This window comes from Oreochromis aureus, linkage group 20, assembly GCF_013358895.1.
Source record: "Oreochromis aureus strain Israel breed Guangdong linkage group 20, ZZ_aureus, whole genome shotgun sequence".
Lineage (NCBI taxonomy): Eukaryota > Metazoa > Chordata > Actinopteri > Cichliformes > Cichlidae > Oreochromis > Oreochromis aureus.
In genome coordinates, this window is record NC_052961.1 from 30,704,879 (window position 1) to 30,732,819 (window position 27,941).

At 38.9% G+C, this 27,941-nt stretch overlaps 1 protein-coding gene across 2 annotated transcripts in view; it reads left to right on the top strand.

Annotated features, from left to right (window-relative positions):
* The window catches only part of LOC116311203 (LHFPL tetraspan subfamily member 4 protein-like), a 36,275-nt gene extending 8,365 nt beyond the window's left edge, over positions 1-27,910 (top strand). Inside the window, exons 2-4 of one of the 2 annotated variants that reach the window (XM_031728253.2) lie at positions 14,361-14,597; positions 20,708-20,724; positions 22,796-27,910. In XM_031728253.2, coding sequence (XP_031584113.1) covers positions 14,361-14,597; positions 20,708-20,724; positions 22,796-22,849 — 308 coding nt within the window. In that variant the 3' untranslated portion in view covers positions 22,850-27,910. Of the gene's footprint in view, positions 1-14,360; positions 14,598-16,819; positions 16,875-20,707; positions 20,725-22,795 lie in introns of those variants that run through there. The other variant, XR_005609590.1, reaches the window with a different exon arrangement.
* The last annotated feature ends 31 nt before the right edge of the window (positions 27,911-27,941 follow it).

Here is a 27,941-nt window from a genome sequence, read left to right on the forward strand (position 1 = left end):
AGGGACTGCACTTAAACAAAGAAATGTTCAGTTTACAATCCAAACCAAAAGCTCCAGAAGTGGGTTAGGGCCAATAGAGAATCAACAGCCACATGCTAATAGGTGACTTTCCTCCCATCTTCCCCCAGTTGTGTCACACCTGGATGGGAATGTGAATAATGGGATCATTTTACACTTAGAATCTAGACTAAACTGCAGTTTTTTTCCTTCTTCACACAAAGGAACAAGTGGAGGGCTAGATTTCCCCAAAGCACCGTAGGTCTGTGAATAGCTTCGCTGCTCACACCTTTGCTTGGATTTAGATTAATTCAGTGGAAAATGCTCCTGGGAAAATGGCTAGCACTTTAGTTTTAATTCACCTTACTTGAACAAAGATGAATTTAGTCTAAGAACCTCCGAGGAAATTCAAACAAGATTTCAGCGTTTAGTTCTCACAGAGATGGCGAGGTCGCTTCACCCATCAACTATCTTCTCACTCCACCCTCCTCCTGTTTTCCTGCATCCCTCTGGCACTGAGAGGTGGAGGAACAGGAAAGTACCAAGGTAACCGTACAGCTCGACTGCTCCCTTTCTCACTCCCATCTCCATCAGTTCAGTCCACCATCCTTCTTTCACATCTGACCTTGGCTGTTGCAATATTAAACAGAACTAAGCAGGACATGGGCTGTGGCACAGGGGAGGAGCCGTCAAGGGAGAAACAACCTGTCAGGGACTGTTCGACATAACTGTGTGTGTGTGTGGGGGTAGCTCTGTGGTAAAGATCTTGTTATGGGGGTATAGTTTTGCTTCCAGTCTGAATGTCATGGAAATAAATGACCTGTAGAGTTACTCTAACAGATACTCAGGGAAAAAGCAGAGGTGTTTGAAGGAAGTGAAGAAAAGCTCATCTGAAGAGGTGGAGCCACTGTGCAAATAATCTAAAAAAAAATAAAAATGGTCATAGGAGATATACTTTTATATAAATAATCTTGAGTAATTACATTCACTGCTCACTGCTGTGCTTCTGCATTGGGTGTAAATTAGGAAGGTTGAAATTTTCCAATATTCATTGAATCTTGATCTTTAGATTAATAATGGAAATTCATTCAGCTCCTCCAGACTTTTTTCTAACTGCTCTTATAATAAGAAAAAACTGTTAGGAAGCATGTCCAGGCTCAACTTAAAAAAAAACTGTCAAATTAATCTACATTCACAATGAGAATATACATCTATTCATCCATTTTGTTAATGTCTTGTCCAATTCAGAGAAGTGAGGAGGCGGAGCCTACCTCAGCTGACTCTGGATGAAAGCTGGAGTACACCGAGGTTAGGTCTCCAGAGCAAACTAAGAACATGCTGTTCAAAATGTAAACTCAATTTCATTTCTTTTTCTATTTTAACATGTTTACAATTTTGAAAGGAAATCACGTTGTGTGTGCGTTCTCTTTTCACTCATGCCACCCAGCTATTTTGGAAACACTTTTAAATTTGAGGTTCATACTTGCTTCACATCTGCAATAGAAAAATGCAGTTTTGAACTCCAGTCATGCAGAAGAAGAATTTCCTTGCTTATTATGTTGCAACTGCTTAATACAGCTACACGTGTTGATAATAATATGCACAGAATAATACACTGAATATAATACTTACAAGAACATAATGTAATGTGCTGCTGGAGGAGATTCGGTCCTTGGGGACTTGCAGAATTAGGCAGATGATGACCTTTCTATCTCATGGGCTGCCACAGATGCAGGAACAATCAATTTTGACGTCACTACACGTAAAAAAAAAACCCAGAGCACTGCAAACGATTTTGGTGCTAGACCCTACTAGAGTTAGTACTAGAGTTCGAGTAATGTCACCCTACATATGCTGTTGGTCCTGACAGACAGCAGTTGTAATTTGCACAGCCATGAGATGTCTCTGAAAGGAAAAATGTTGTTTCTTTTCTTCTTGTACAAACAGTGAACACAGTTGTTTTTCTGGTGAGGCAGCTTGAGTTTTCTCGGTTTCTCTCTGTTTTTCCTTGTTGTCCGTTTTTGTTCTTACAAGGATTCTGAAGGAAAGCAAGAGAGCAGCAGAAAGAGTGCGTAACAGTGTGTGCATGTGATGGAAGGAGAGGCAGAACGCGAGGGAGCAAAACAGCAAATTCATTTGCATGTGCGTGCTGACGGTATGCTTGTGTGTATCTTGCGTGGCCCCACACACACATACACACAAACACACACACACACATCTGTTCTCGTGAGTGTGTGAGACAACGGGTAAATGTGTACATGATGGTGTGAGAGCTGAATTATTAATGAGAACGTTTTCTCTTTTCTTCTCTTGAGGCAGTGTGGTATTTTTTATGTATTTATTTTTTCTTTCTCTTCTTTTTTTGTTTTTGCTGCTGCAGTTAATGTGTCTGTGTGCATCCATGCAGCATGTGTGCACATGCACAGTAGATACATGTGTGCATGTGTGTGTTTCTAGCTGGATTTAAATAAATGCTGCAGTGGTCGAGTGTTTTACATATATATATCTATATCTATGTATAGATATAGATATATATATGTCTGTGTATGTGTGTAAGAGAGGAAGAGAGAGATGTAGCGAGAAAAAGTCTCCCCAGGGGATATCCTTGCCTCTTGCTCACTCTTTCCTTCTCTGTGTCTTTCGCTCTCTGAGATTTCTGGTTGGCTTTCCCGACCAAACGTACATGTTTTAATTATCAGGCACTTAATAAATAATTCCAAAGTCACTGGGGTGTTTCTAAAAATATCCTGACAGCTGAATAATGGATTCCTTTGACCCTTCTCATCATTGTCGCTCTGTGTGTATGTGTGTGTGTCTGTGCAGGAGTGAAAAACAAAGTCTTAAATCTCATTGATGTGTAGTTAGTAGCAACAACGTAGGCTTAGCCCAAAAAAGGAGGGAAATTTTGTGTTTGGTTGATTGTTTGTTGTAACAATGCTTTTTGGTAATAAAGCATTATCTTATCATATTTACAAGGAAAAGCATTTGTGGGTTGAGCAGTAGAGTTGAGTATGTGGGTTATGGCCATGAACAACTTGCTAAATCTTTTCTGTTAATGCCAAACAGCTTATTCTGCTACTGACTCTTGTTTGATGTCGTTTGTTGGATTGGACAATCGAAGCTTAAATAAACAAGACACATTGGTAATTTAACAAATCATTAATTTAACAAACATTTAACAAATCAGAAGCATGTGGAAGAGCCATACACAGCCACAACAGCCTGGCTCCTCCTCATGCTGGTCACCAGCTTGGACACACACTGCTGTGGGATGGAATCCCATTCTTGAACCATTATTTCTTGCAAATAAGCCAATGTGGTTGTGTTGGTCACTCTGGCACAAACCACATGCCTGCTACACCCAAACTTGAATCTGGACTCATCGCTGAACATAATGTTCTTCCACATGTTCTGGTTCCAGTGTGCTGCTGACACCAGGGCAAACAGGCTTGCCAGTCTCATAGGGTGGTTATGTCAGGCCTCCTGGCAGCCCTATTATGTTTACGTTACAGCGACGCAACGAAGGCGACAAATGCGTCCTTCATTTCCCCAGATTTGAAGGATGGGTTGGGTTCCATGGCCCCACCATATCCCAGAATTCATAGTGCGGCCCAGCCAATTAAAGTTTCCAACAATGGCGGCTGCTACTTAGTTTAAATATTACTGTTATTACTCTTTCTGGGTCACAAAATAAACTTTTAAGATATTTTCAGGCGAGAATGTAGCTGTGTAAACTTTAAATATCTGCTTGGTTTATCAAGATATGACATATTTGCAAAGGTGCTCGTTTTTGGAGACATCTGTTACCCACCGGCCCGATAGCTAGCCGGGGGTTCAAGGCTCACTAGAGCCGGCGATAACACTGAACTCCTGGCAAATCGTTTTCAGATCCCCGCCATCTTTGGCTACTCAGGTTAAACATGATATATAAGTCACTTAGATAACTTGAAAATGTTATTGTTTGGCTTTTTTCAATGTTTTATTTGTTCCTGAGTAAATCGGTTTGGCTGACATTAAAGTTATATTTTTTACACAGCTGAATAAATGTCATACAGAAATCTGATTAAACAGAAATGTGAGATGGTAGAATTTACTCCAGTGTCCTGTTATATTTTAGATAGAAAGGAGCAGACGGCTGAGTTTATTAAACTTCACGGAGACAATCTGCAAATTTCATTAAAAATTTAACAAGCTATCATCTTGTCTTTATTTTTAGTTAGCACATACCTTAAACACTTCAAGCTATAAGCTAATGATAGTTATATAAGAGCAGATGCATGCTGGTGCAATAAGCTGTACGTTCTACGTCCAATGAATGCACGATCTGATTAGTCGACTAATCGCAAAAATAATCAGTGACTAGTCGACTATCAAAATAATCGTTTGTGGCAGCTCTACTATGAGCGCTATTTGGGCATTGTACTCACACATTGTTTTGCCCTGTTCAGTAAACCCTAATCTTTAAGACAAAGTCTACAGTTTTGTAAAATGTGTACAATTCTAAGCACACGGTACCGTATAACCATATGCAGCTTACATACAGCAAGTACATTAATAAGCAACAAATTTACATTTAAAACAGAGAGAATTTACAGTGAACGACCAAACTGAAAGAAATAAAAAAGAAAAGCTCTGTGCCAAGTGGGCCAGTGAACCCTGGCGGCAGCAACATCTTGCAAAGTGCCCCCTCAGCAGTCCACACACTAACACTGACAGTCTCTCTCTCTCTTTACACACACACACACACACACACACACACACACACACACACACACACACACACACACAAAGCAGGCTTGGTCTCAGCACTAATAAAAGCTCTGTATATCAGCAAGCCAGGCCGTCCATTATATAGGAGTACAGCAGGCCAAGGTTTAGACACAGTAGCAGAGGAAAGGGCAGACCTCAAACAGCTTTATTACATTATAGACAGGACATGGTGATCTCTCAATGCAGCCATGTTCACACCTTTTCACTCCGCTGCTCTGTGTTGGACTGAAAACTGCAGGGGTTTGCTTCCACATGGATGCCAGGAGTTAGAACTATTTATGGGGGGTTTTAGTATCTCGCCTCAAACGGTTTCTGCACCATCAGGATGTCGAAATGGCTAAATTGTTATTTTGCAACATTATGTACTAATACTCATTTAATAATAGTACATGTAATACTAATTTCCAGTTCTGATCAACAATAACTGATGGATATTGTTTTTTAAATATCAGTTATCCATATCAACTAATTCTACACCATTACATAGCTCACTGGTAACATTTTTACACTGTTTAAAGTGACAGCAACATGCGGTCTTAATCCAGTACCGTAATGGTTATGCCTCCATATTTAAATTGAACCTGTTATGTGATTCTTTAGCTCAGGCATTACACTGCTCTGAATGCTGTGTTTCAGACAGCTTTCTACTGTTAGCTCTGTGTGATGTCAGAGAGAGAGGACCTCTATAATATGGTCATCTCCAGCACACAAAAGCTCCAGCCTCCTCCTGTTGTTTAAAACTTCTGTCCACAAGGGGCAACCAATTGGAACAATGCTGGCTTAAAGTGAGAGAGTTTAAAGTAGCTTGTTGCAGTAAATGTGGACTACATGATATAGGCTCAGTGTAAGATGAATAAAGTTTGTTGCCCTGCGATAGAAAGCTATTCATATAGAGTGGAAGAGGTAGTGAGAGTAATAGGCCCCCTTTAGTCGCTTTAAGCAGGTATCTGCAAATTAACATGAACCATCAAAAGGACTATGAGAAGGTTTTTGCTTTCCATTTGGATTTTGAGAAGTGCTGAACAACCATGTTTCAGTGAGAGCTCCCAAAAGCAGGGAACAAAGCCAACAGACGAAGCTGAGGCCCAAAACCTGTAGTTTCCCCAATACCCACTCGAATGTGCAGGTGGCTCAGGACTTTTGACCATACAGTATATGTTAAAATAGTCAACTAAACCGCATTAAACAGCGTTTTAAAACCTGGTCCAAAAAAATGTTGTTTTGGCCTCGATGGACAGTTTTCCCTTCGTAACAACGCATTCATTTCAGCCTAGGTGTCAAACATAAGGCCTGGGGCCCAGAAACAGCCCGGCAAAGACTTCAGTCTGGCCCAGCAAAGACTTCAGTCTGGCCCACTGGATGGTTTTGGAAAATGTGAAGGATGGCATACATTTTGAACTTTTAACTTATTTTTATGTATTTTACAGCTTGTCACACTGACAAAGACCTCCCCCACAGCCATTCACACTACACCAGAGTAATGTAGCAGTAGATAAACAGTTATGTGACAGAAAAGTTCCTGTTTCTTCATTACTATATAAATCTCTCTTTCTTTTTTTTTTTACAACGTGTTACAAAATCTTTCTGCTTTATAATTACAGGACAGTTTGGCTACTAGAAGAATTTTTTCCATAATTTAAAAAAATTAAGTTCTTACAGTTTAAGGCCAAAGAGTTGTGCTGACAGATTTCTTTCATTAACTCCAAAAGGATTTCTTCATTATTAAGAGAAAACTGAGACATACTGTTGAAACTGCACTTCTTCTTCTTACAGTGAGATATCTCAGAGATTAAATGTGCAGTTAAACTACTGACAGAAACAGGTGTTTCACTGGTCTGGCCCACTTAAGATCAAAGTGCCACATATGTGGCCCATGGTCTAAAAGGAGTTTGGCATCCCTGATTTAAACACTTTTTTCCTATACCTAAGTACACTCACACAGACACACACACTCCAACAAATGCACTGGGGGCAACTCAGGGTTCAGTATTTTACCTAAAGATAATTCGACATGTTGAGTGCTGTAGCTGGGTAATCGTCCACTGACCTTCCAATTGGTAGGTCTGCTGGTTCAAATATGACTGAATCACTGAATTCATCCAGTATGACATGTAGAAACCAATGGGTGATGTCACTCGTTTGACTACAAGTTGTTGTTATCCACTGCCTCTACTGTAAACTCAAAACATTGACCACAGGCCATCCATAAGCCAACCTATCAGAAAATATCAAACATATTCTCACCTTTTCTTGGCCTCAGTGTGTGCAGTAACTTGTGAAACAAATGTGAAACAAAACAAGCTTGTAATTGCCCTCTGATCTCTAGCTAGCACCACATTCTCATTAAGATTTAACAGCATTTCCAGTAGTTAATGGCAGTTGGAGTAAGTATGAGCCCCATGTACTAATGAGAAGGGAATGAATTTGAGAAGGGAATGAATTTGAGAAGGGAATGAATTTGAGAAGGGAGGGAGGGTGGGGCAACAAAAAGAGAACAAACAGCTTGCAGAGAAGGGGAGTTGTGTATAGATGAAGAACTGGAAAAGGAGTGTATGAGGTGTGGTCCCGCTCTTAAAATTTAGATAAATTATCTCCAATTAAACACATCAGCTGTACCTTCCAATTTCCTTATAAAGCAATGCTTAAGGTTAAAAAAAATTGAAAAAATACTGGCGACTGCCAGTTCTACCCCTCAGGACCCTAGCAGACACACCTATGGTATCAATTTCAAAATCCTACATCACCTACATGGTAAGTTATCGCATTCCCCAACTTGAGTGTCCATGCCGCCCTCCCACCCGCTCGGCGGGGTGACGACAGTACCCCAAACAGCCTTTTATGGCTAAGGGGTAAAAGGGTGTTGGATGATGTCACAACCATGTGATGGTGGTGTTTAGCCTATAACTACTCAAGTCAAAATTACTTCACACACACTTTTATATTTAGCACACTCATGGTATTTTTAGAGGACTTATATAATCATTTTGGGCTGTCAAGAATGAAGAAAGAATCCGTGAAGACTTGTAGATAAGACAGTCTGACAAAACTGTTACGTAACAAGCCTATAAATATCTTTAGACACTAAAAATAAAAATGATTCACGGTCATTTTAATGAGCTGGATCACAATCATATCCAGGTGGTGCATTTCCAATTGTTTTCCCTGGTTTGATCTGCTTTGATGCCTCCTAACAGCTGATTGGCCGTGAATGCTGAGCTGAAAAGAAGTGACAGGAGGTGATGAACTGAGATGGGGGAGAAATGACATAAGACATGGAGTGAAGCATCAGTAGCCATGCGACTTGATTTTTTTTATTCTTTCACTCATCAGCTCTGCTCTTCTCGCCTCCTTCCCATCCGCCTTCTCTGTTCGATCCCTCCGCTTGTTGCCTTTGAAGTTCCTTCCTTCCAAGTTCAGAATGCAGTGTCTTGAGAGAGTGGAGGGGAGGAAGGAAGAGGAAAAACCCCAACAACTTCAAAGGGCTTTTCTTGGGTTGTGGGAAGGTGGGGGTTATTTTTAGCCTGCTGGTGCCCACTTAAAGGCTTGAGTTGAAGATGAAAGAAAAAGGGGAGATAGAGGAGAGTGCACAGAGAGTACATGCCACATGATCGTTGCTGTCATACTGGCATGCTATTCACAAAGAAATGTCTTTTTATGCAGCATGTACTGTGCTGAACAGTTTGCTGCTGAGTTCCTGATGCTTTAAACCGTGCATGTGCATGCACGTTTTGCTAAACTCAACTACCAACTACATCTGAGTATGTTAACAACACAAGTTACTAAATTACATTCGAATAGAGGCTTGATTTAGAAAGAAGATGCATTACATGATGAGAGATTACATATTTTAGGTGAAACTGAACCAAATCTTGTCTATGCCGCTAACCTTCAATCTATTAAAACACCAAACCAAAGAAAAAACATTATTAAGTGCTAAACAAATGTGGGTCCATGTCCATCATAGACAGTATGGTAGATGGGGCATCCTCCATAATTTATTTGTAAAGTCCTGTTATTAAGGTTCAAGCTTGGTGTTTTCACTTTTGTCATTGTGCTCTTTAGAAACCAGATGGTACAGATCACACTATGATGCCGCACAGTCATTAGCTAACAAACTCAATCACAAGTCAGCCAGTCAGCATACACTGAAAGCATAAAAATGTACAAATTTATAATAAACTCATCAGAAACATGAATTCACTGAGATCAGCAGTTTTTGTCAACCAGGTTTTTGATCCCTTGTAGACATTAAAAAGAATGCATATTTAGGGCACTTTTGCAGTAGCCTCACTTGTCAAAGCCAGGAGCTATATCAATCTTTTATGGAAGGTCATTTCCACCACAAAAGTAAACTCATCCAAAATTTCGAGTTAGCTCTGCCAGTCAGGAGGCTCTGTGAAAGTATATAATTTCCTTGTGACAACGAAGCTGAAGCAGAAGGTGGAAGGCATCAGCTGTCCAACAGTTCCACATAAACGCATTGACACCTTTCTCGCAATTACCATCGCATTCAAAGCTGAAGAACCTGGCACCAATGTGTTCACTTTTGCAATACATTGGTAACTCACTGATATTGTTACTACCCAAATGTGTCTGCGCCATCTGTTACTGGTTAACAAGGCAATCACATCCTTCACAGAGATTCTTGATTGGGCGAGCTAACTCAAAAACTTTGAAAATAACATTTTTAGGGATTTCAAAATTTCAGAGACCTAAATTTCAAGTTATGGATAGCCGTTTTTTCAACAGCTTCGATAATCTTTCACATTGTCTGTAAGAAGAATTCCTGATTCTGGTTTGTGTCAGACGTTTTCAAGTTTTATACCGCTCAAAGAGCAGTTGGAGAGTGTTTGCAGACAAACTCATGTCTTCCATGCAAACTACTGGTGAGTACAGAAATCTGCTAGTGCATAAAAGTAATCACAAGGCAGTGAAATAACTTTAGCTCCACCAAATCTGATCTAACTGAAAGCATAATGCTACATTTGTTTTGTTAGTAATAGCCTGGTCCCAGCATCAAACAGTTAAACACGCCAAAAAGATGTTGCAAGTCACAGCATGCAGTCATTCTTGTGCCTGCTCACAAAAGCAATTTGTGAGCATTTGTTATGTAAGTTGGAAATTGTGAATCAGTTCACCACTTTTAGTGGGTTGGAAGCATAGCATTTCATTGTAATGCAAAAAATGAGCACAGAGATTATCTCATGTTGTAATTCTCAGAGTTCATGTTGCAACTTTGATGAAATGTGCACATTCACTTGAATTCAAATGGAGAAAGCAAACCGCAGAGTTAAAGGGAAACTACTGTTTGCTCTCTCTCCTGCTCTCTACATTAATGTTGCATGGTTATTAGAGCTCAAAGCAATAACTTTGGCTACTGTATATTTAAAATTACTGACCAAGCCAATGTCTTAACAATGATTGTAAACACTGAATTATAGTAAGGCATAACACGAGATGTGATAATATTTAATTTCCTGCCAAAATATTAGATTAAAAAAAGTTTTGATAATTGCTTACAGCACAAATAAACTTTAAGTGGTAAACAAATAACATGTATTACAGAGGGAAATGGGCTAGTTAATGAGTTGCCATGAGGCTCAAGTATGGTGCCCGTCAGGCTCTGCAAGCCATGTTTCTAAAAAGCCCACACTCAATAACTACAAAGGTGTTTCTTACCAGATGGGGAACATTCATCAAGAATCCATAAAACATGTTACCTGACACTCATTACTCAGTTAATGATTTTACCATCTCTCATCTATGTTAATATTTTGCATAAAGGCCATAAAAGAAGCTAATAACGTGGTGATTTCCCACGATGATTACTTCCTTTGCTCTTCAATTCTCTCATTACTTACTGTGTTATCCTCATTATATTCTTTCTCATTACATTCCCCCATTACGCCTGCAATCATTCTGTCAGAGGAGCGGTCACATTTTTAAATGGCGTAAATTTCAGCTCAAAATAGGACTCCTTGTGTTTGTATGTTTACACAGAGAGGTGGTGACTAATCTCATATCATCCCTCATCTGTTGCTGTGAGTTCACCACCCACCATATTCTCATGATGGATTGCCAGTATATAAAAAGCAGGATCTTCAGAGGGAATCCCTAATGTGACAGGGTTCAACCAAATGACTAATGGATGTGGCTTTAATATACTCAGATCAATCACCTTCAGGACATTTAAGAAAACCACTTCTTTTCCAGCTTTGGTGGAATTCATTTGTTTTAAAACCCTCTAAGTTGTATTGTTTTACCAAACTGAATGTTTTACATTTAGCCTTTCCCATCAGAAAAAAATCGACATTTTAGTCTGAGACCCGTGTTTTCCTGACCATTTCTATGCACTAAGCTGTCTCAACAAAGACGGAAAGGCTCATTGTGTTATTGCTTGTAGGTAGTCTAAGGAGCTTGGAAAGAAAAGCGTCTGGACTTGCTTGAAGACGTTTCACCTCTCATCCGAGAAGCTTCTTCAGTTCTAGGGTCAAATGGTGGAGAGTCCCAGATTTAAGCCCTGTGGGAGTGTCCCTCCAAAGAGGGACAAAAGAACCCCCTAATCATCCTCTACCTAATCACACGAGCCAAGGTGTGAAAACAGGTGTAGGTCACAATCAGCCAAGGTTTTGTGTGAAACCTAGCCCCACCCTATCATGTGATTTCCTGAGGTCAGAAGGCCCAGGATGTGAGTGGGCGCTGTAGCCAGTGCTTCCAGGAAGTAGCCACAGTCTTGCGTTAAAAGGTCTTACCTTCTCCCACCTACCTACCAACACTGAACAGTGCACCAAACTGTACTGGGTGAGTTTAGCTTGCTTTAAGTAAGTACAATGCATCAGTTCTTTTTTTCTGTATATTCTCTTCATTCAGATTACTTAGAGCCTGAGTGATATAGGCTCCTTAAGATTAGCCGGTATTTGCTGATTTCAAAATCTGATCAATTGGCCGATATTTTTTTCTTTCAGACACACAAAAACACAAGGGTTTCCTAAAACTGTGTGCTGTGCAGTACTTACTAAGAAATTATGACAATACAGTTTAAAAATAATTTGGTTTTACTGTCCCAACAAGTAGTGGATTACTTGTTTATGCTCTGCTCTGCTCAGAACAGCAGAGCCCTTTGGTAGAGTTTTATCGTCCCGCTGTCACCAAGTGCTTGCTCATAGGGCATTGTCTGACTGTTGGGGTTTCTCTCGAATGCTTTAGGGTCTTTACGTTACAGTATATAGGGCTGAGGCGCTGTAGAAATGCAAGTGAACTGTGCAAGTGAAATTATGTGATATCAGTAATCACTTCATGGTTGAAGGGTGTTTCTTCAATCTCTTTTTTACTTTGTACACACTGAATTGTGGCCTTTCCAAACCAAACAATACTAAAAAGAAGTCAGCGAACAGACGAACATCAGAGGTCTCCTTAGCAGTCATCAGCCCTTCACACAGTCCTGGCTGACTGCAGACTAGATGGTACAGTTTGGATCCTATAAGCATTCTGTATTTTGATTCAAGTAGTTTAATTTTTTAATTGCCATAGTACAAAGTTGACACCCACGCTACTCAAAAACCTGATAAGAAACATAACATTCCAACCTCTCAGCACAAAGTAAAAGGTGTGGATTGACTAATATCTGAAAACTTTAAATTTTATTTGACATTTAGATTCTCCAGCTCACAAACTTACCAGCATTATGTGCCGCACTTTGTATTACTGTGCAAGCTACTAAGCAAATGGCCACATTCAGAAAGGTGCATTGACCTTTTTGAGTGTGGATATCTTGATGCCAAGAAGCAAAGACTGGGTCTTACATATTGAGCAGCACAATCTGGTGCTATTATCCCCTGTGATCTGTGTGTGACTGTGTGCACAGATTTGACTGGGTACCATTCAAACACAACAGTGACTGTGCTTGAATGGTGCCCAGCATCCTTCAGTGGTACACACGAGGCACACACAGATATTCACACTAATAAAATATTCACATATGCACACCAATTGAGCTCCAGACGCTAAATCTTTTCAACATGTATTGGAACGAAGCGTAATAATCACAGACTCAGCCGGATCTGTCTGACTTTTCGTGTGTATCACAAGTGATGTTGCCCGTGGAAAAGACACGTCTGGTCTGAAATGAAGATCCAGTGTGACGTCTGCCTTGTATGTTCCCCATCTCCCAGTGGAGCCCAGTGCTTTACTTACAGCCCCTCAGGCACAGACTGACTGCTATTTAAACAGTGCTGGTGAGCAAGGAATATGGCACAATCAGCTCCCTCAGTGATACTCACTTTGATGAATGAGCTGAGGTGTAAAGTATAGATTACCATTTTTGTTGTAGCACTGAAGATATATATGTGTGTCTTTAGCTAGAGGGCTTGGTATTATGTGTGTGCATCTGAGTGCTGTGCATTGCATATTCTCTCTTGTGTCTGGGCTTCCAGATTTCCTGGAGTGATTACGTTTTAAATTCCTCCCCTCTCTCAATTGTCTCATGGTGAATGTACACAGGCTATGGACTCTCAGTGCCAGCCCCGCCCCCACCAACTCGTCACACAACAAGCAATTTACGTTTCCTCCCAGGATCAAACCAGGAACCTTTTGCTCGTTAAACAAACGTGAAACCAATACACTGTGAAGCCACTCTGTCATTAACTGATTATCTTGTAACATATGCAGAAATAAAACTACATTTAAATGACAAAATTGTTTTACTGATAAGCAGTGATCAGTGGCTGCTGATTGGCTGACTGAGTACGCTATGAATGCTTACCCATTAAGGAAGAATAGTTCATGAAAGGTGGAACAGTTAATGAAAGTCCAAAAATGTATTTAAAAGTTTAGTAGAAAGATTTTTTTTAAGTCCCAAGTGGTCTTAAAAGTAATTAAATCTAGTGCTGTAACCAGGTACGGGAGATGACATTTCCGTGATTATCCCACCCACCAAACTGGTCCAGCTGGATGAAACAGGCATCAGTGAGCGTAATAACACTATTAGGCACACTAAACACATCAGGGATGTGGGTGGTGATTAACCACATTATTGCATCATTTGATCTCCCAATTTGCTCGTAGGCAGAAAGTTGTGTCTTAAAATTACATTTTAACATAAGACTGCTATTGATGGAGCACAACTCAAATGAGGCTTTAACATGAATTCATTTCAAAGCTTATGATGTTCTTTAAGATGCCTGCAGACTGTCAGATTTTAGTAATCTTATAAGTTTATCGCAACATATGTGAAATATGGATCTAACAAATGGAACTACAATTTCTTCTTTGTTGGACTCACAAACATTTTGTTTTGCAAGTTTGCAAGTTCAGGATCTCGGAAGTGCACAAAATGGTATTCCAGATCAGTCTCCAAGCAAAAATTACACATGCTCTTTTGCATGTATGCACATGTAGCACACCAACATTTCAACAAACTCTTAGGATGCAAACACACAGTGATACCACTTAGTTCTAGATCCAGACATGAGAGAGTTAGTATAAAACTCATAGGATATGTGTATCTTTTTCTCCTGCTTTTTCATCTCTTTGTAAACTTACCAGATCGATCCATGTTTCCATTTAAAGTCTGTTAACCTCTTTGTCCTCTGCAGGAGTGTGCCTCGTGCTGGGTTGCATGATCTTCCCCGATGGATGGGACGCCGAGGTGATCCGTGACATGTGCGGGGAGCAGACGGGAAAATACTCCCTGGGCGACTGCTCTGTACGCTGGGCCTACATGCTGGCCATCATGGGAATCCTGGATGCCCTCATCCTCTCCTTCTTGGCCTTCGTCCTGGGCAACCGGCAGACGGATTTCTATCTTGATGATCTGCAAACAGACAACAAGGGTAAGTAAAGGAATAATGAAAAGCCGTGCTTTAAAAAGGATTCATTCGAACTAAAGACAACATGTCTTTTATGAAATTATTTCACTTATTTTCTAAACTCTCTTAGGCAAGCTTTCTTCTTATTTCTTTAAGTAGACTTTGAGAAACAGTCTCCAGGATGGCTACTTAAAGAACATTCAAAGCTCTTTTTAGATGTTGGCTGCCTTTTCTTCCAATCTCAGTCAAGATGATCCCAAACTGCTTCAATAATATGGACATTCGGACTCCAAGCAAGCCAATCCTTGACTAATAATGATTCATTGTGTATCCAGGTATTCTTTTACTGCATTTACTGAATTTAGAAATGGTTACAAATCAATCGTAATCCTGACTTTGAGAAAATAATAATAGTGAATAACTATGGAAATGTCAGAGCTCAGTGCATCAAATCTGGTAGTGCCAACCCTCCACCCAGTATGCTTGCTGCAAGAGAGACTGTTTATAAAAAGATGTGCATAGCCTCTGAAATTGAAGCCAGTGCAAAAGCGTATTAAACTTCCATTTGTTCTAATAGCCAACAGTGGGGGCTCCTATAGTTGTAAACATAAAGCTTACTTCTAGTCTTATTTAACACACCGCCTGCAGACTGTTTTTAAAATTCATTATACCACATTACATGGTGACTCAAAGAAAACTCCACTGCAGATACAAATATTCGTGACTGTTTGATTACATTCACAGGGGGATGATGAATGGGAAAATCAAAGGAATTCGGAATTATAATTAAAGTTTTTAAAATAAATGTTGATATTAATAATTATATTATCATATTATGTGATTATAATCACATTAATATAATCATATGTTATGATGTTGGTTCATATAGATATATATATACATGCATAGGCTATTATTAGTATAGTAAGACAATGTTTGTTCTTTAAATTATAGTCTGATCAGAATAAAATAGATGATGATATAATTTAAGTATCACTCATATGATTAACAACTTGCTTTCAAGTTGGTATTCAGTGCCTTTGTTTTCTTAGTCAGCTTCTACACCAGTAAGTAATTTTCAGTAATTATTCTTAAAAAACAAAACAAAAAATGAATATAGCGATGGCCACAAGCCAGTTATGTACACTACAGTCCATATAGTTAACTTAATAAGATCCTGTTAGGAATAATGGCAGTTTTCTAGCTAACCTGTTAGCCCGTTATGCTAATATTTAAATCTTATTATAAAATGCTGAAAACCCACTGTTTAATTAATTCCTTCAACGGAAGGCAAAAGTAGCTCTCCTAACACTTAAACACAGTGTATCATTGTTACTGTAACTCAAAGCGCAAATTTTCATTTTAAACCTGCTGATCTGTGATAACTAGTTTTTCGAGTTAAATCAAACAGCGTGATTTATTTCACTGTAATACAGTTATTAGCTACAGAGAAAAACAAACAGATACATGTAGCGTAGTTCATAAAAGTAAATCAACTCAAAAGGTGAGTTAGGAAAGGCAATTGTTTTTTCTCCAAATCTCATTTTTTTAGGCCTTTTTTTTTGTCCATTAACATGAAATTTGTCCTGCTGAAAATTGAGTACACTCCAACCTGACCTAAGTATCTTCAGCCAAATTGCATTCAGTGCTGAATTTAAGAGTGGGAGCAAGTCCTCCAGAGGATTTCTGACAGTTTGCATGATGTTGCATCAGGACAGTCAAATCGCATTGTTTCAGCTGTATGAAAAGAGAGGAAGAGGAGGGAAGGAACAGCAGAAGGCAGAAATGGAGGGGGGAAGAGTAAAAGATACTGTAAAACATTTCATTAAATGTCCTTAAATAAGGTTTAGGTGTTTGATTCAATCCCACACACAGAAAATAGAGCGCAGGTGAGAGCTGTGGCGTGTCCAGCGGGGTGGCCTGGGGGGGCACAGGCCACCCCCCCAACCAGACTGGCCACCCCAGGTGCCACCCCGAAGCCAAAACAATAAAATCCAATGAAATATCAAATGTACGATTATGTTTTCACAGTGAAGCTCAGATATCCGAGTGTAAGTGAATGCAGCATCGGCTTCTGCGCTATGAGCATCATGTTAGCAAAGGTAGGAGAGCCAAGAACGAAAGACAGCACCACAGAAAACAGTTTTTCGGCGAAAGATTAACAGTTTAACATAGCTGGACTGGCCATCGAGCATGGCGGAGCTTCCACGGCGGCTAGCAGGTGGATGAGGGAAGGGTAGGCAGGAGGAGGAGAGACCCAAGGCAGCTGCCAGTCCGAGTGTCAGGAGAACTGAACTTCAGGTAAGAAGTTATGACCTGCAGTCTATCTGGGTCAGATATAAACCAAGTTTAGGTGGAATTTATTTTCGTTGTGCTGACTTTTTACAGTCAGTTACAATAACTCTTACTGCGTACTAGCTAGCATGATGGAGTTTCTATACAGCTGGGCGGATGCTGTGATGTTACTGATGGTGAACTTTATTTTATTCATAAGGTTAGTTAGTAGAGTTGCCAACGGCTCCTTAAAAATTGAATGGTCCCTCATTCAGAGACAATATTACAGGTTTTGTATTGAGCTGAGAAGAGACGCAGTTTGTCCCGTACTTTCGCTATAATGAAAAAAAGACACAAAGCTGGAGTTATTCTGTGTCTTTGCTGCACAGCTGCCTCCTCTTCTCTCATTCTCTCCCCCCTCCCTCTCCTGTTGCTACTTCAATCATGAAACTGATCAATGATCAGCTGATCGGCTTTCTTTTTTTTTTGTTTATCGCCCACTTTGCGCCAGAAAGAGGAAACCAGCAGATGTCGCGCTAAACAACAGCAGCACGTTTAAGCTTGATCAGCTGTTGTTAGAATTTATTTAATATTAATTTCTAGTATCAGCTGATGTTTGCTGGAGCCACAGCTGTAAAGCTGCTGGTCATGATGTCGGTTTGGACATGTGGGAGAGGGAAACATGAAGATGAAACCACCAGGAGATGTCCTTACTGAATCATCAGAGCTGAACAGGTGATGGAGAAACAGGTTTACATTTTAGGTGACATGGATGAGTTGAAGGAAGTTATGAGCTGTTTCTGAGAGACCAATAACACCAGGATCCTTTTCTACATAGCTGACAGCTGGTAACTGTGCAGAGGCGGGTCTAGCAAAGTTATGCCAGGGGCCAGGTAGGGCATTAACAGGGAAAGGGGCACAAAGAAATACTTTTCTTACTTATTCTCATTTAAAATATCTAGCTTTTATTAAATAATTATCTGAATCTTGCGAACAAAGTTTTTATCTGACGTAAAATTGATAGAAATCATACATATACCAACAAGACTGTACATCACTGTCACAACAGCGTTTGTTTTCATTCAAAGGCTTTATGGCTTTAATACCTGGTGGGCGGTCTGTAGTCAAAATGCCCAATTTTTGTACCAGTCCAGCCCTGCAGGTTAATACTGGCAGTGTCACCATGCCAGCTGACTGTATTTCATCATCAGCCAGTGTTGTTCTTTATACATCAGTATTACCAAAGTTTATCATAAGGCAGCATAGAAAGTATTTACTTGCTTTCAGGTTTCATTCAAATGTTAGTCTTTTCATTTGTTTCCCCACTTTTTTCCTGTTTCAAAATCAAACACCAGTTTGTAAGAAGATTATCTTCTTTTTTTAATAGGCAGATAAAGTTTTGCATTGGCTAATTTGGCAATTTTATGTTAAAAATGTTTGTATTTTAATATTCAAAAATGTTTTTGCCCAAAACATATGTGCCCTATATGTCAGTAAAAATACTACGCAAATATTGCTGTCCTTGAATGCTGAGTAAACACTGACAAAGCACTGATTGTATCTCTTGTACTTCATCAATGCAGTATCTAAAAACTTTGCACCGTAGTGGTTAAAACCTCATTCTAATAAGAGTCAAAAGCAAATTCAGTTATTAGGTTTACAGGGTTATTGAATGATGGTTAACGGTTGGTAGATTTTTTTTTTTTTTAACATTATCTGCCAATTACATCTGCCACCCTTCTCCAAATCTGTGCCCCTACCTGGCCCCCCCAACAAAAATTTTCTAGACACGCCACTGGGTGAGAGACAGACAGAAAGTAGACGATCTGTGACGGTGGATAGTAGACCGAGAGTGTGAGCGACGCAGAGACAGGGAGCACGAGTAAAGGAGTAAAGGAGAGAGGAGGAGGGAGAGGAAGAGACTGAGAGATAAAGAGAGAGAATAGTGACATAAGATGTCTCGGTTCTCTGATGATCTATCTCCATGATGGTTTCCATGGTAACTGGAGATATTCCAGTGCGTGGGCGTGTCTTTCTCTTCTTATCTGATTAACCTCACTGACAGTTTTAGTGATTTTACCCATTTAATGCTTCTAATGGTTCATCAGCAGTGTAAAGTTTCTCTTGTCACGCACATTCTTTCATAAAAGAACAAATGTCCCTGTAGATTATAGCCTGGGAACAGACCATGGGACTCTTTGTTGGCTATACACGTGACAAAATAAAGTGAGCTGTACAACGGGAAAACTGGATCAATAATAAGCCTATTTAAGGGTTATGTTTGCATAGACAGTGCACACTTTGAAAATGATTTACTGGCATAAATATCAGTTACAGTTTGCTTGGGTGTTAGAAGCTTCTCCAGTATCTCCAGGCCTGATAACTTTGAATCTCAATCTTGGTTTAATACAAAGCCTCCGCTGGCTAAATGAAGATGAAAATATTATCGTATGCTGTGAAAAACTATTTGTCCCCTTCCTGGTTTCTTATTATTGTCTGGTTTTTTTTGTTTGTTTGTTTGTTTGTTTTACATATTTGTCAAACAAATTTAGTATTAGACAAAGATAACCTGAGTAACTACATCAAAAGTCAAAGCACTACCGTATGAAGTATTTAAATGACAATTTCATTAATTAAAGGGAAAAGCTATCCAAACCTCGTTGTGACCGTATATGGCCGTTCCTCTTTAAAAACCCTTCAATGTAGCTGAATTAAAACAAAGAGTTGGTGCTGCAGAGAGTGGGCCACGGCAATGTGAAAGACTCACTGCCAGAGGTCACATTCCCAGTTCCTGCTGCCAAGTTATGAAGTTTACTTTTTCACGTAGGATCAGGTGGATTTGGATGGTTCTTTTTTTTTCCTTAAGTAAAACCATCATTTAAAAACTGCATTTTGTATTTACTCTGGTTATGACTGCTGATGTTCTGAAATATGCAAATAAAAAACTGAAAAGAAATCAAGAAGGAGGATTTTTTATAATTGTTTGCCCTGCAGCCTGCACTTCAGTTCGGTGAATTATTGGCTGATTCACTTCTTTTCTCAGAATTCCCTGTTTCTGAGAAACCATTGGAGGCCATCTTGTGGAGAGAGATGGGCTCCTTTATAATCAAACTTGGAATCATAACAATGTAGACCTTGGAGGGGGGGGAGGGTTAATCTGTATCTATGTTGTTCATATTTTTTGTTCCCTCTTGAGTAAAGCACTTCGTACCATGTTGTGGTATTCCTGGAGTTAGGGTTAGTAAATAAAGAGAAACTAACTTTTTATTTTCAAGGAAATACAGAATACAGATTTGAGTTCCCAAATTCAGAGCTGGATAAAATTCTTAACTTTAAATGAAATAAGCCTCTTGTTTGATCATTAAATCCTATTATCCTTCAACAGAAACTTAACTGCTTATTAAAGTAAGTGAGTAAAGTTACCCAAGAAGCACTTTTTACACAAAAAGTAGTTGTAAGAGTAAAATGAATAAGAATAAAAGTGCCATAAAGCAGCTTGTTTCAGACAGAGGATGAACTGAGCATCTCCATACTAACAATCATGCAAAGCTACTTTTGTAGAGTCCAAGAGTAAGTTTAAGTTTTTGTTTTGAAACCTTTAGTGTAAAACCTGCTCAGTTTACTGCATCACAATATCTCAAGTGTTAATATTTAAAGTTTAATAACAGAGAAAATGTGAACATGGCACAGACATTGATAGTAAATGAATGTCCTTCTGTTTGTGCTCTTTTTGCTTGTTTGTAAGTGATGACCTTAGCTTAGCTCATACTTACATAAGCATATTCACTCAATGCACAAATGCACTTTTTCCTGCCCCACTGTGTTTATGCCAACACTATTGTTCTTTTCTGTCCTTGCAGATTTTGCTGTGTCGAGGGTGAGTTGAGTTTCTTTATACATTTAATGTGCATTGTGTCTGCAGAATGTATCTCCTAATAAAGAATTGTCACTCATAATATTCGAGAAAACAGTTCATTTTTTAAAAATTATTTTTATTATTTCACTCTAAATATTTGTTTTTAGTTGATCGAGCAGCAGAGCTTATGTCAGTTCAGGTTTAGGTTAGGTATTCTTAGTTTGAATCATTTAAATATTAAACTCTGTTGGATATTTCTCACAGGAATATTTAAAAAGTTCAGCGCAGTTTCTTTTCGTGGAGGTAGCTGATTCGTAGTCATACATCAGAATCTCCTGATGCTCTTCGCCTTGACAAACTTCAACCTACACACACTGAACCAAACACATTTTTTTCAACAGAAGCCCCAAACCATTTCACTTTGCTTTTACCAGATTAACCAGTAAAAAAGTACTCCCAGTTTATATAGTATTCATTTTGCGGCCCAGTTTCTAAACAAAAACCTCCCTGCTAACCTTAAACAGAAACGCTGAAATGTTCAAAACGTGCAAAACACAAAGTAGGATTAAATCTAACCTTAAATTGAATCTAATTAGACTTATTTAGCAGATTAGGGCACAGTTGAAACAATCCACTCCTTATTCTCCAAAGAACAAGGAATCATGTGGTTTACAACTCTGGGGGCTTATTCAAAACAGTTTTAAACCAAAGGCAAAGATTCTTAACGGCCTCTGACTCTTTCTTTTTATCAGCTGAACTTAGAGAAGCTCCACGTAAAAATGTGAGACAGGTCCAGGTTTTCCTAGGAATTTAGCGGCAACCATACAGTACACTACTACTGCAATGTAAAGAAATGGTACATTTAGACGCAAATTATTTCATAATAATAATCTTTAGTATTTATTATTATTATTATTAGTATTGATGATGTTTTCTGTAGATATGAATATAGATTTACCACAATAGCCCTAAAACCCCACAGGTCTAGTTTTAGTGTTTCCAAAATTACCTTAAAGGGTTATTTAACCATTTAACGTCTAGTGTATCGTATATGATACATACAGTTTTTTTGCCAGTTTGGGGGACTTCAACATCATCAGTGTGAAAAAATTAAGCAAAAGAAGGTTAAATAAACACTATTTTCAAAAAAAAAATTAATTTTTTGGCAATTATTTCATGATTCAGGCTTTAAAGAGTTAAAAAATAAAATAAAATCTTGTAATAATTTTTGCTCAACCCCACATATAATATTATTCCATCCATCCATCCATTCGCTTCCGCTTATTGTTTCCAGGGTCGCGGGGGGCGCTGGAGCCTATCCCGGCTGTCATAGGGCGAGAGGCGGGGTACACCCTGGACAGGTCGCCAGTCTGTCACAGGGCCAACACACAGGGACAGACAACCATTCACGCTCACATTCACTCACACATTCACACCCAGTGACAATTTGGATTATCCAATTAACCTATCCCCTCAAACTGCATGTCTTTGGACGGTGGGAGGAAGCCGAGTACCGGAGGGAACCCACGCAAACACGGGAGAACATGCAAACTCCACACAGAAAGACCCCGGCCTGATGGTGGAATTGAACTCAGGACCTTCTTGCTGTGCAGCAACAGTGCTAACCACCGTGCCTATATATATATATATATATATATATATATATATATATATATATATATATATATATATATATATATATATATATATATATATATATATATATATATATATATATATATATATAATATTATATATATTATTTTTCAACAAAATTGATGGGCTGTTGCAATAGATGAAAAGTTAAAAGAGAAGCTCTCCACGATGTTGCTCAGTAGTAGTATGCTTTTAGTGCTGCTGAACATTATTGCATTTAATACATCAAGACTCTCAATTTTATCAAGGCTTTGCTTAAAATCCAAACCAACATAAGCCTGAAAAAACTGTAACAGAAAAGTTATTTTCTACTTTAAGTTTTTTTTACACTCCTGCCCACACCGGTAATAACTTGGGTTGATTTCGCCTTTAAATCTCACCTACAGCTTAATTCCTTTTGAGCACAGTAATGAAGCCTCTGTGTTGTTTCCTTCAGATTGAGGTGCGGGACAGAAGAGAACCACGATACGGAGTGCAGCGTCTTCACTGAGGGCACTGGACAACTTCTCTTTCTCTCTTCTTCTCTTTCTGCTCTGCTCTTCTCTTCTCTTCTCTCGTCTCTCCTCTCCAATGATCAGGATATCACCCAATCTCAATGCAGACACCAAGTGTACAGGATTCTGTAAGATAAACACAACAACAACAACAACAACAACAGACCACACTGGGATAAACTATATTTTGGAAAAAAAATAATTATACAAGGTTGTACAGTGCATTTAACACTTTCTCAATGAATACCTTTATGATATAAAAAAAAAGATTTACTGTATTTAAAGTCTTGATTTTTTGTGAAAAGTTCAATCCTTAAGATGAAGAACCATAATGCCCATTTATGATTTTATTGTGGTTAATTTGACTTATTGCTATTTACCAATGTTGAGTTTGTGTGTTGTGTCCATTCATAGCTTTCAGAGAGCAGATTCTCAATACTCCTCACACACTGGTAGAGTGGAGACTCGCAATACGGCAGCAAGTCCATTATTAAATATTTAAAACACTTCAACAGGGACTTGTATGGCTCTTCATCTAAGGACTTTCAAATGTGAGAAATTTAAAGGAGTACCCCATTGCAGCTTTACAGAACCTAACATCTCTGGGAGATTCTCTACTGTACATACTTAACGATGTATATAACATTACTGCTGACGACAACAGCCGACAACAAAACCTCATCTGACTCTAATGCATTCGAGTATAGTATTTCTACCCTTGGTTTCAGTGTTCCTCGTGCTGGAAGAGCATCAGAGTATGTGCAAACTCATTGTGTTTCTTTGACTCCTCCCTTCTGAAGATACAGATGGGCTTAAAAATGGATTCCTGAGCTAAATATTCACCAGAGAAGCAGAGCAACGTGAATCAAAGTAATCATGTATGGTCGCTTTGATTTCTTTTTTAATGGCACAGGAAATGAGACACGTCCCCCGCATTAGCATGGCCTCAACAGAAGCCCCTTGTTGTAGTATGTCCCCCTTGAGTATGGTGTACATTTTAAACTGTTTAACTTAACAGCAGCTGTCAATTCAGAGTTAACCTTTTTTCTTTTCTCCTCGCGCTATTTCACGATCCCCTTCTCCAGTGTGCAGTTTACTCCAGTTTATGGCTCCAGCATACAGTGATGAGTTTACTCTACAGATGTCTTAAGGCTGCATGAATATGACTGTAGGACTGCTGGCCCCAAGTGGTGCAATGTTAAAAAGGTGATGTCACTTATATGCCTCTTTTAATAAACAACACTGTTTTGTAGTAGCCATAGGACCGATAGGAGGGTCTCAATCCCAGCAAAAAAAATAAACAAATGAATAAAAGAAAAAGACTTTAAAGAGTACTAAAACACTTCAGACCATTAAGTCTTAACAGGGCTGTTAGACAGCAAAAACTACTGACACACGGTGTCCTACCATTTAATTCTTCCACCCGTGCTAGATTTAAAACTCTTGTCATTCTGGGAAGGGCTGCATCCAGGATTTTCGTAGTAGAGAGCTTAAGATTAAAATCCCACCAAGGCACTTCCTGTTCTTCCATAAAATATTTGCCAAATTCAAACATAACACATGTTTGTCCAATGCATCTGAGAAAATATGGAGAGCTTATCTTATGAGGGAAAAAATCATCTACAGTTAAATCTTACATTAATGTGGCAGCAACAATTTAAAACTGGCAAGAAAATCATCAAGATTTCTTAAATAATTCTAATAAATCGTAATTCTGCTTAGCAAAAACAGCCAATGTGGCTTTTTTGAAAAACAAATATTGATATTTAAGCATATGTAGGTCAGATGTTGCCTTTGCCCTGTTCTCTGAAGTACAATGATGACTGCTTGAGACAGTAGGTCACGTTTATAAGATGAAAGCTCCAGTTTTTTTTCTTTTGTGAATGCTGTGCCCTCTGTAATAATGGCCCTCACGCAAGAACCTTTTATAGTAGAGTCCCTGTGGTCTCTAAGAAGAATCTCTGCAGGTCCCTGTGGGCAAGACAAGCAAACTAATACCATGTTTGTGAATTTAAAAACAAGATGTGTGTTCAATCTGCTGTCTATAAATGATTCTTGTAATGGCCCTTTGAGAACAGTCGTATTGGGATCAGCATATTAGTTACAATGTTACAATGATCACTATTCCGAGCTCCACTGTCCAAAAAGAAAGTATTATCCATGTAACATTGTTACCGTGACGTGTCACCAACCCCACCCTGATTTTGTCCCTCCAACAGACTAACTTGATGTAGCACTAGACACGCAAGTGTCATTGGTCGTTATCCATGCTGACACATGTATGACAGTGATCATTGCTACACCAGCAACTTAAAAACTATCATATGTATAGCGATGAATCCTTTGCCAATTTTTGTGATAACCGGGGAAGTCTGTAGTCTCCTGATTTTAAAGACATGAATCTGTTTCATCTGCAAGAGCATTCAGTACTCGGGTTTGAGCTCTGTGACTCACAACTGTACCCGTGTGCGCTGTTATAACTTCCACAAGCTATAGCCAATTGATTTGTCTGCATCAGTGACACCGATCGTCATGATACCAGCGACAAGTGGGATTCTAGCGTGACAAGCTGCAGTTGCGACGAATGATAAAGCAAGCTGCTGTAATCCAAGGCACCGTGGGGCTCTTATCCCTCTCAGAGCAGCACTTGAGGCTGACATACTGTAAATGAACCTCGTAAAGCCTGGCTCAAGTCAAGACAAGAATAGAATTAGCTCTGCACATGGGTAATTGTTTCAGATGAGATATTGGCACGCTTTGCCCTTTTAAGATCATAATGTAAACCCTACGAAGTAACTGATTCTATTTGAGGGAGCAATTCATCCACCACGAAGTGATCCACACCAGGCCAAAGTACAGCCTAGTGAGGGGAACATTATACTGCATTATAGGTAATTAGAATTCATGTTGTGCTCTGTTAGGGATGCAGTGCTAACACAATCACTGTGGACCAGTAAAAGAATGCGATTCAAAAATCAGACTATGCCATTACAGCTAAGAATTTTAATTAACCTATCACACTTGTGGAATGGGTTACGGGAAGATGCCCAATATGGGTTTGAGATCAGCTCAATAGGTTATCCTGGGTATGTTATCACTATATAATGAGCAGATAGCTAGACTGTACAGTGTTTTTGTTAGAATGGTAGCTAGCTAACTCTCAGGAAGCTGTGTACATAGTACTGTATTAAAGGCTCAAGTGGAAACGATCAAACACAAGCAAGTCAAATATGCGATTAAAGTCTTTTCATTGATGCACTTATGATGAGGTCAAAGTTTAAATGACGCATTGCTCAGCTGCATCCCTCGTTAGTAGAGTTTAGAGTAGAATAGTACCGATTTTCCAAGCTGGGCCTTTAAGACAATATGACAACAGCCCTTATGCTGATTCTAATGATGCTGTCCATGCAGGCTCTGCACAGACCCTTTGGCCTATATCGATCACCCACCCGGGCTAGAAGTGCCGGGCCCTCATTCAAGAAACGGTTCTTTCACTTTAACCATGAAGTAACTGTACGAGAAAAAGAAAAAAAAATACAAATGATTGAAAGAGACCTCATTCATTTGGTATAGCAAAACATATGTGTTTGCTTTTTATATGTGTGTGATCATTTGAGAGAAACAGAATGCTTTTTTTTGTATCTAAAGTTTGCATAAAGCAGGCAGTAATGTCTCTCATGCAGTATATATTGGGATTTAAATATCTCCTATAGTGTGCATCTCTCATTTGGGAATACTTTCACAGGCCCAGGATGTATGTAACGACAAATCTACATAAAGAAAAAGAGCACGGAAAAAAAAAAAAAAAAAAGCCCTGAGGCCTAAATGGTCGAGTCAGGCTACCAAGCATCATTACCTGCGTGATCAATGGTCTGGTCTCTTCTCCGGGTACTCTGTTCCTGAGAACTTGACGACGAACTGAAAATATACCTTAACAAGGAACTGACAATACCTTAACCCTGATGAGCACATATTTGTACCACTTCAGGTGCCTCTAAGAACTCTTGATTTAATTCAGATGTGGTGCAGAACCAGCAAAACAAGTAGTGACACTGTAGTTTTTTCTACTGAAGACTACATACTCAGACTGAGCTCTGACGTTAGGTGGGTTTTATTGCAGATTTGAGATCAATTCAGTTTCAAGTCAAAGAATTATAGCTAAAATAATAATGGCTAGTTTTCCCCATTATTTACCTTGTTTTGGGGAAACATTTTGATATTTAAAATTTGTTTCTTTTTTTTGTTTGGTTGGTTTTTTCCAGTGTGCGATTGGACTGAATTCACCTCAGTCTTCGATTACATCATCTAAAGACATGAAAAAGAATGAAAAGCTAATAAAAGAGTCAATGAGAAGTCATTTCCAATCTCTGGCCACAAACGAAAGCTTTGTGGACTTTGTAAATGCCATTGATATGTCAATGATTTCATCATCTTTTTATCATGTAACATCATGTATAAAGACATCGTGTTTGGGGGTGGGATGGGACGGGGGCAAAGATGAGTAATGTCCAGTGACTTATGTTATGATAATAGTTCTGTTTACTCCTGAAATGCAGATGTTGCCAAAATACCATCAATGATCATGTGTTACCATGAAAATAAAAAAAAAAGAGAATCACTTGATTTTCGTTTTGTATAACAAAAGAATGATATACTGATATTTGTCAAGTATTTCTGAAGAGATCTTTGTTTTATGTGTTAACTACAGACTCTTTCCTTTCTGTTATGCTTTACTTTCAGTGTATTTCAGTATGATGTATGATGATTGTTGTTTGGTCACATCAGGCTTAACATCTCAGACTCAGTTTCGTGTTACTAACGGATGCTTGTTGAAATTTCAACACCCAAACATGTACAAAAATCTGTTTATAGGGTTGCTTGATGGTGGCCAAGTGGGCAGACTGTGAAAGAGGCTTGTTGCTTTCTTGGATTATGATGACATGCTGATTTTGATTTAAAAAATTATAATGTTGAATGAATTCCTATTTGTGAATAGTATTCCAACTCACCATGATGACAATTTCTGTTATTGAAACACATTTTGAGAAGGTCGAATAAAAATATTTTACATTCAAAAAATACTGTCCC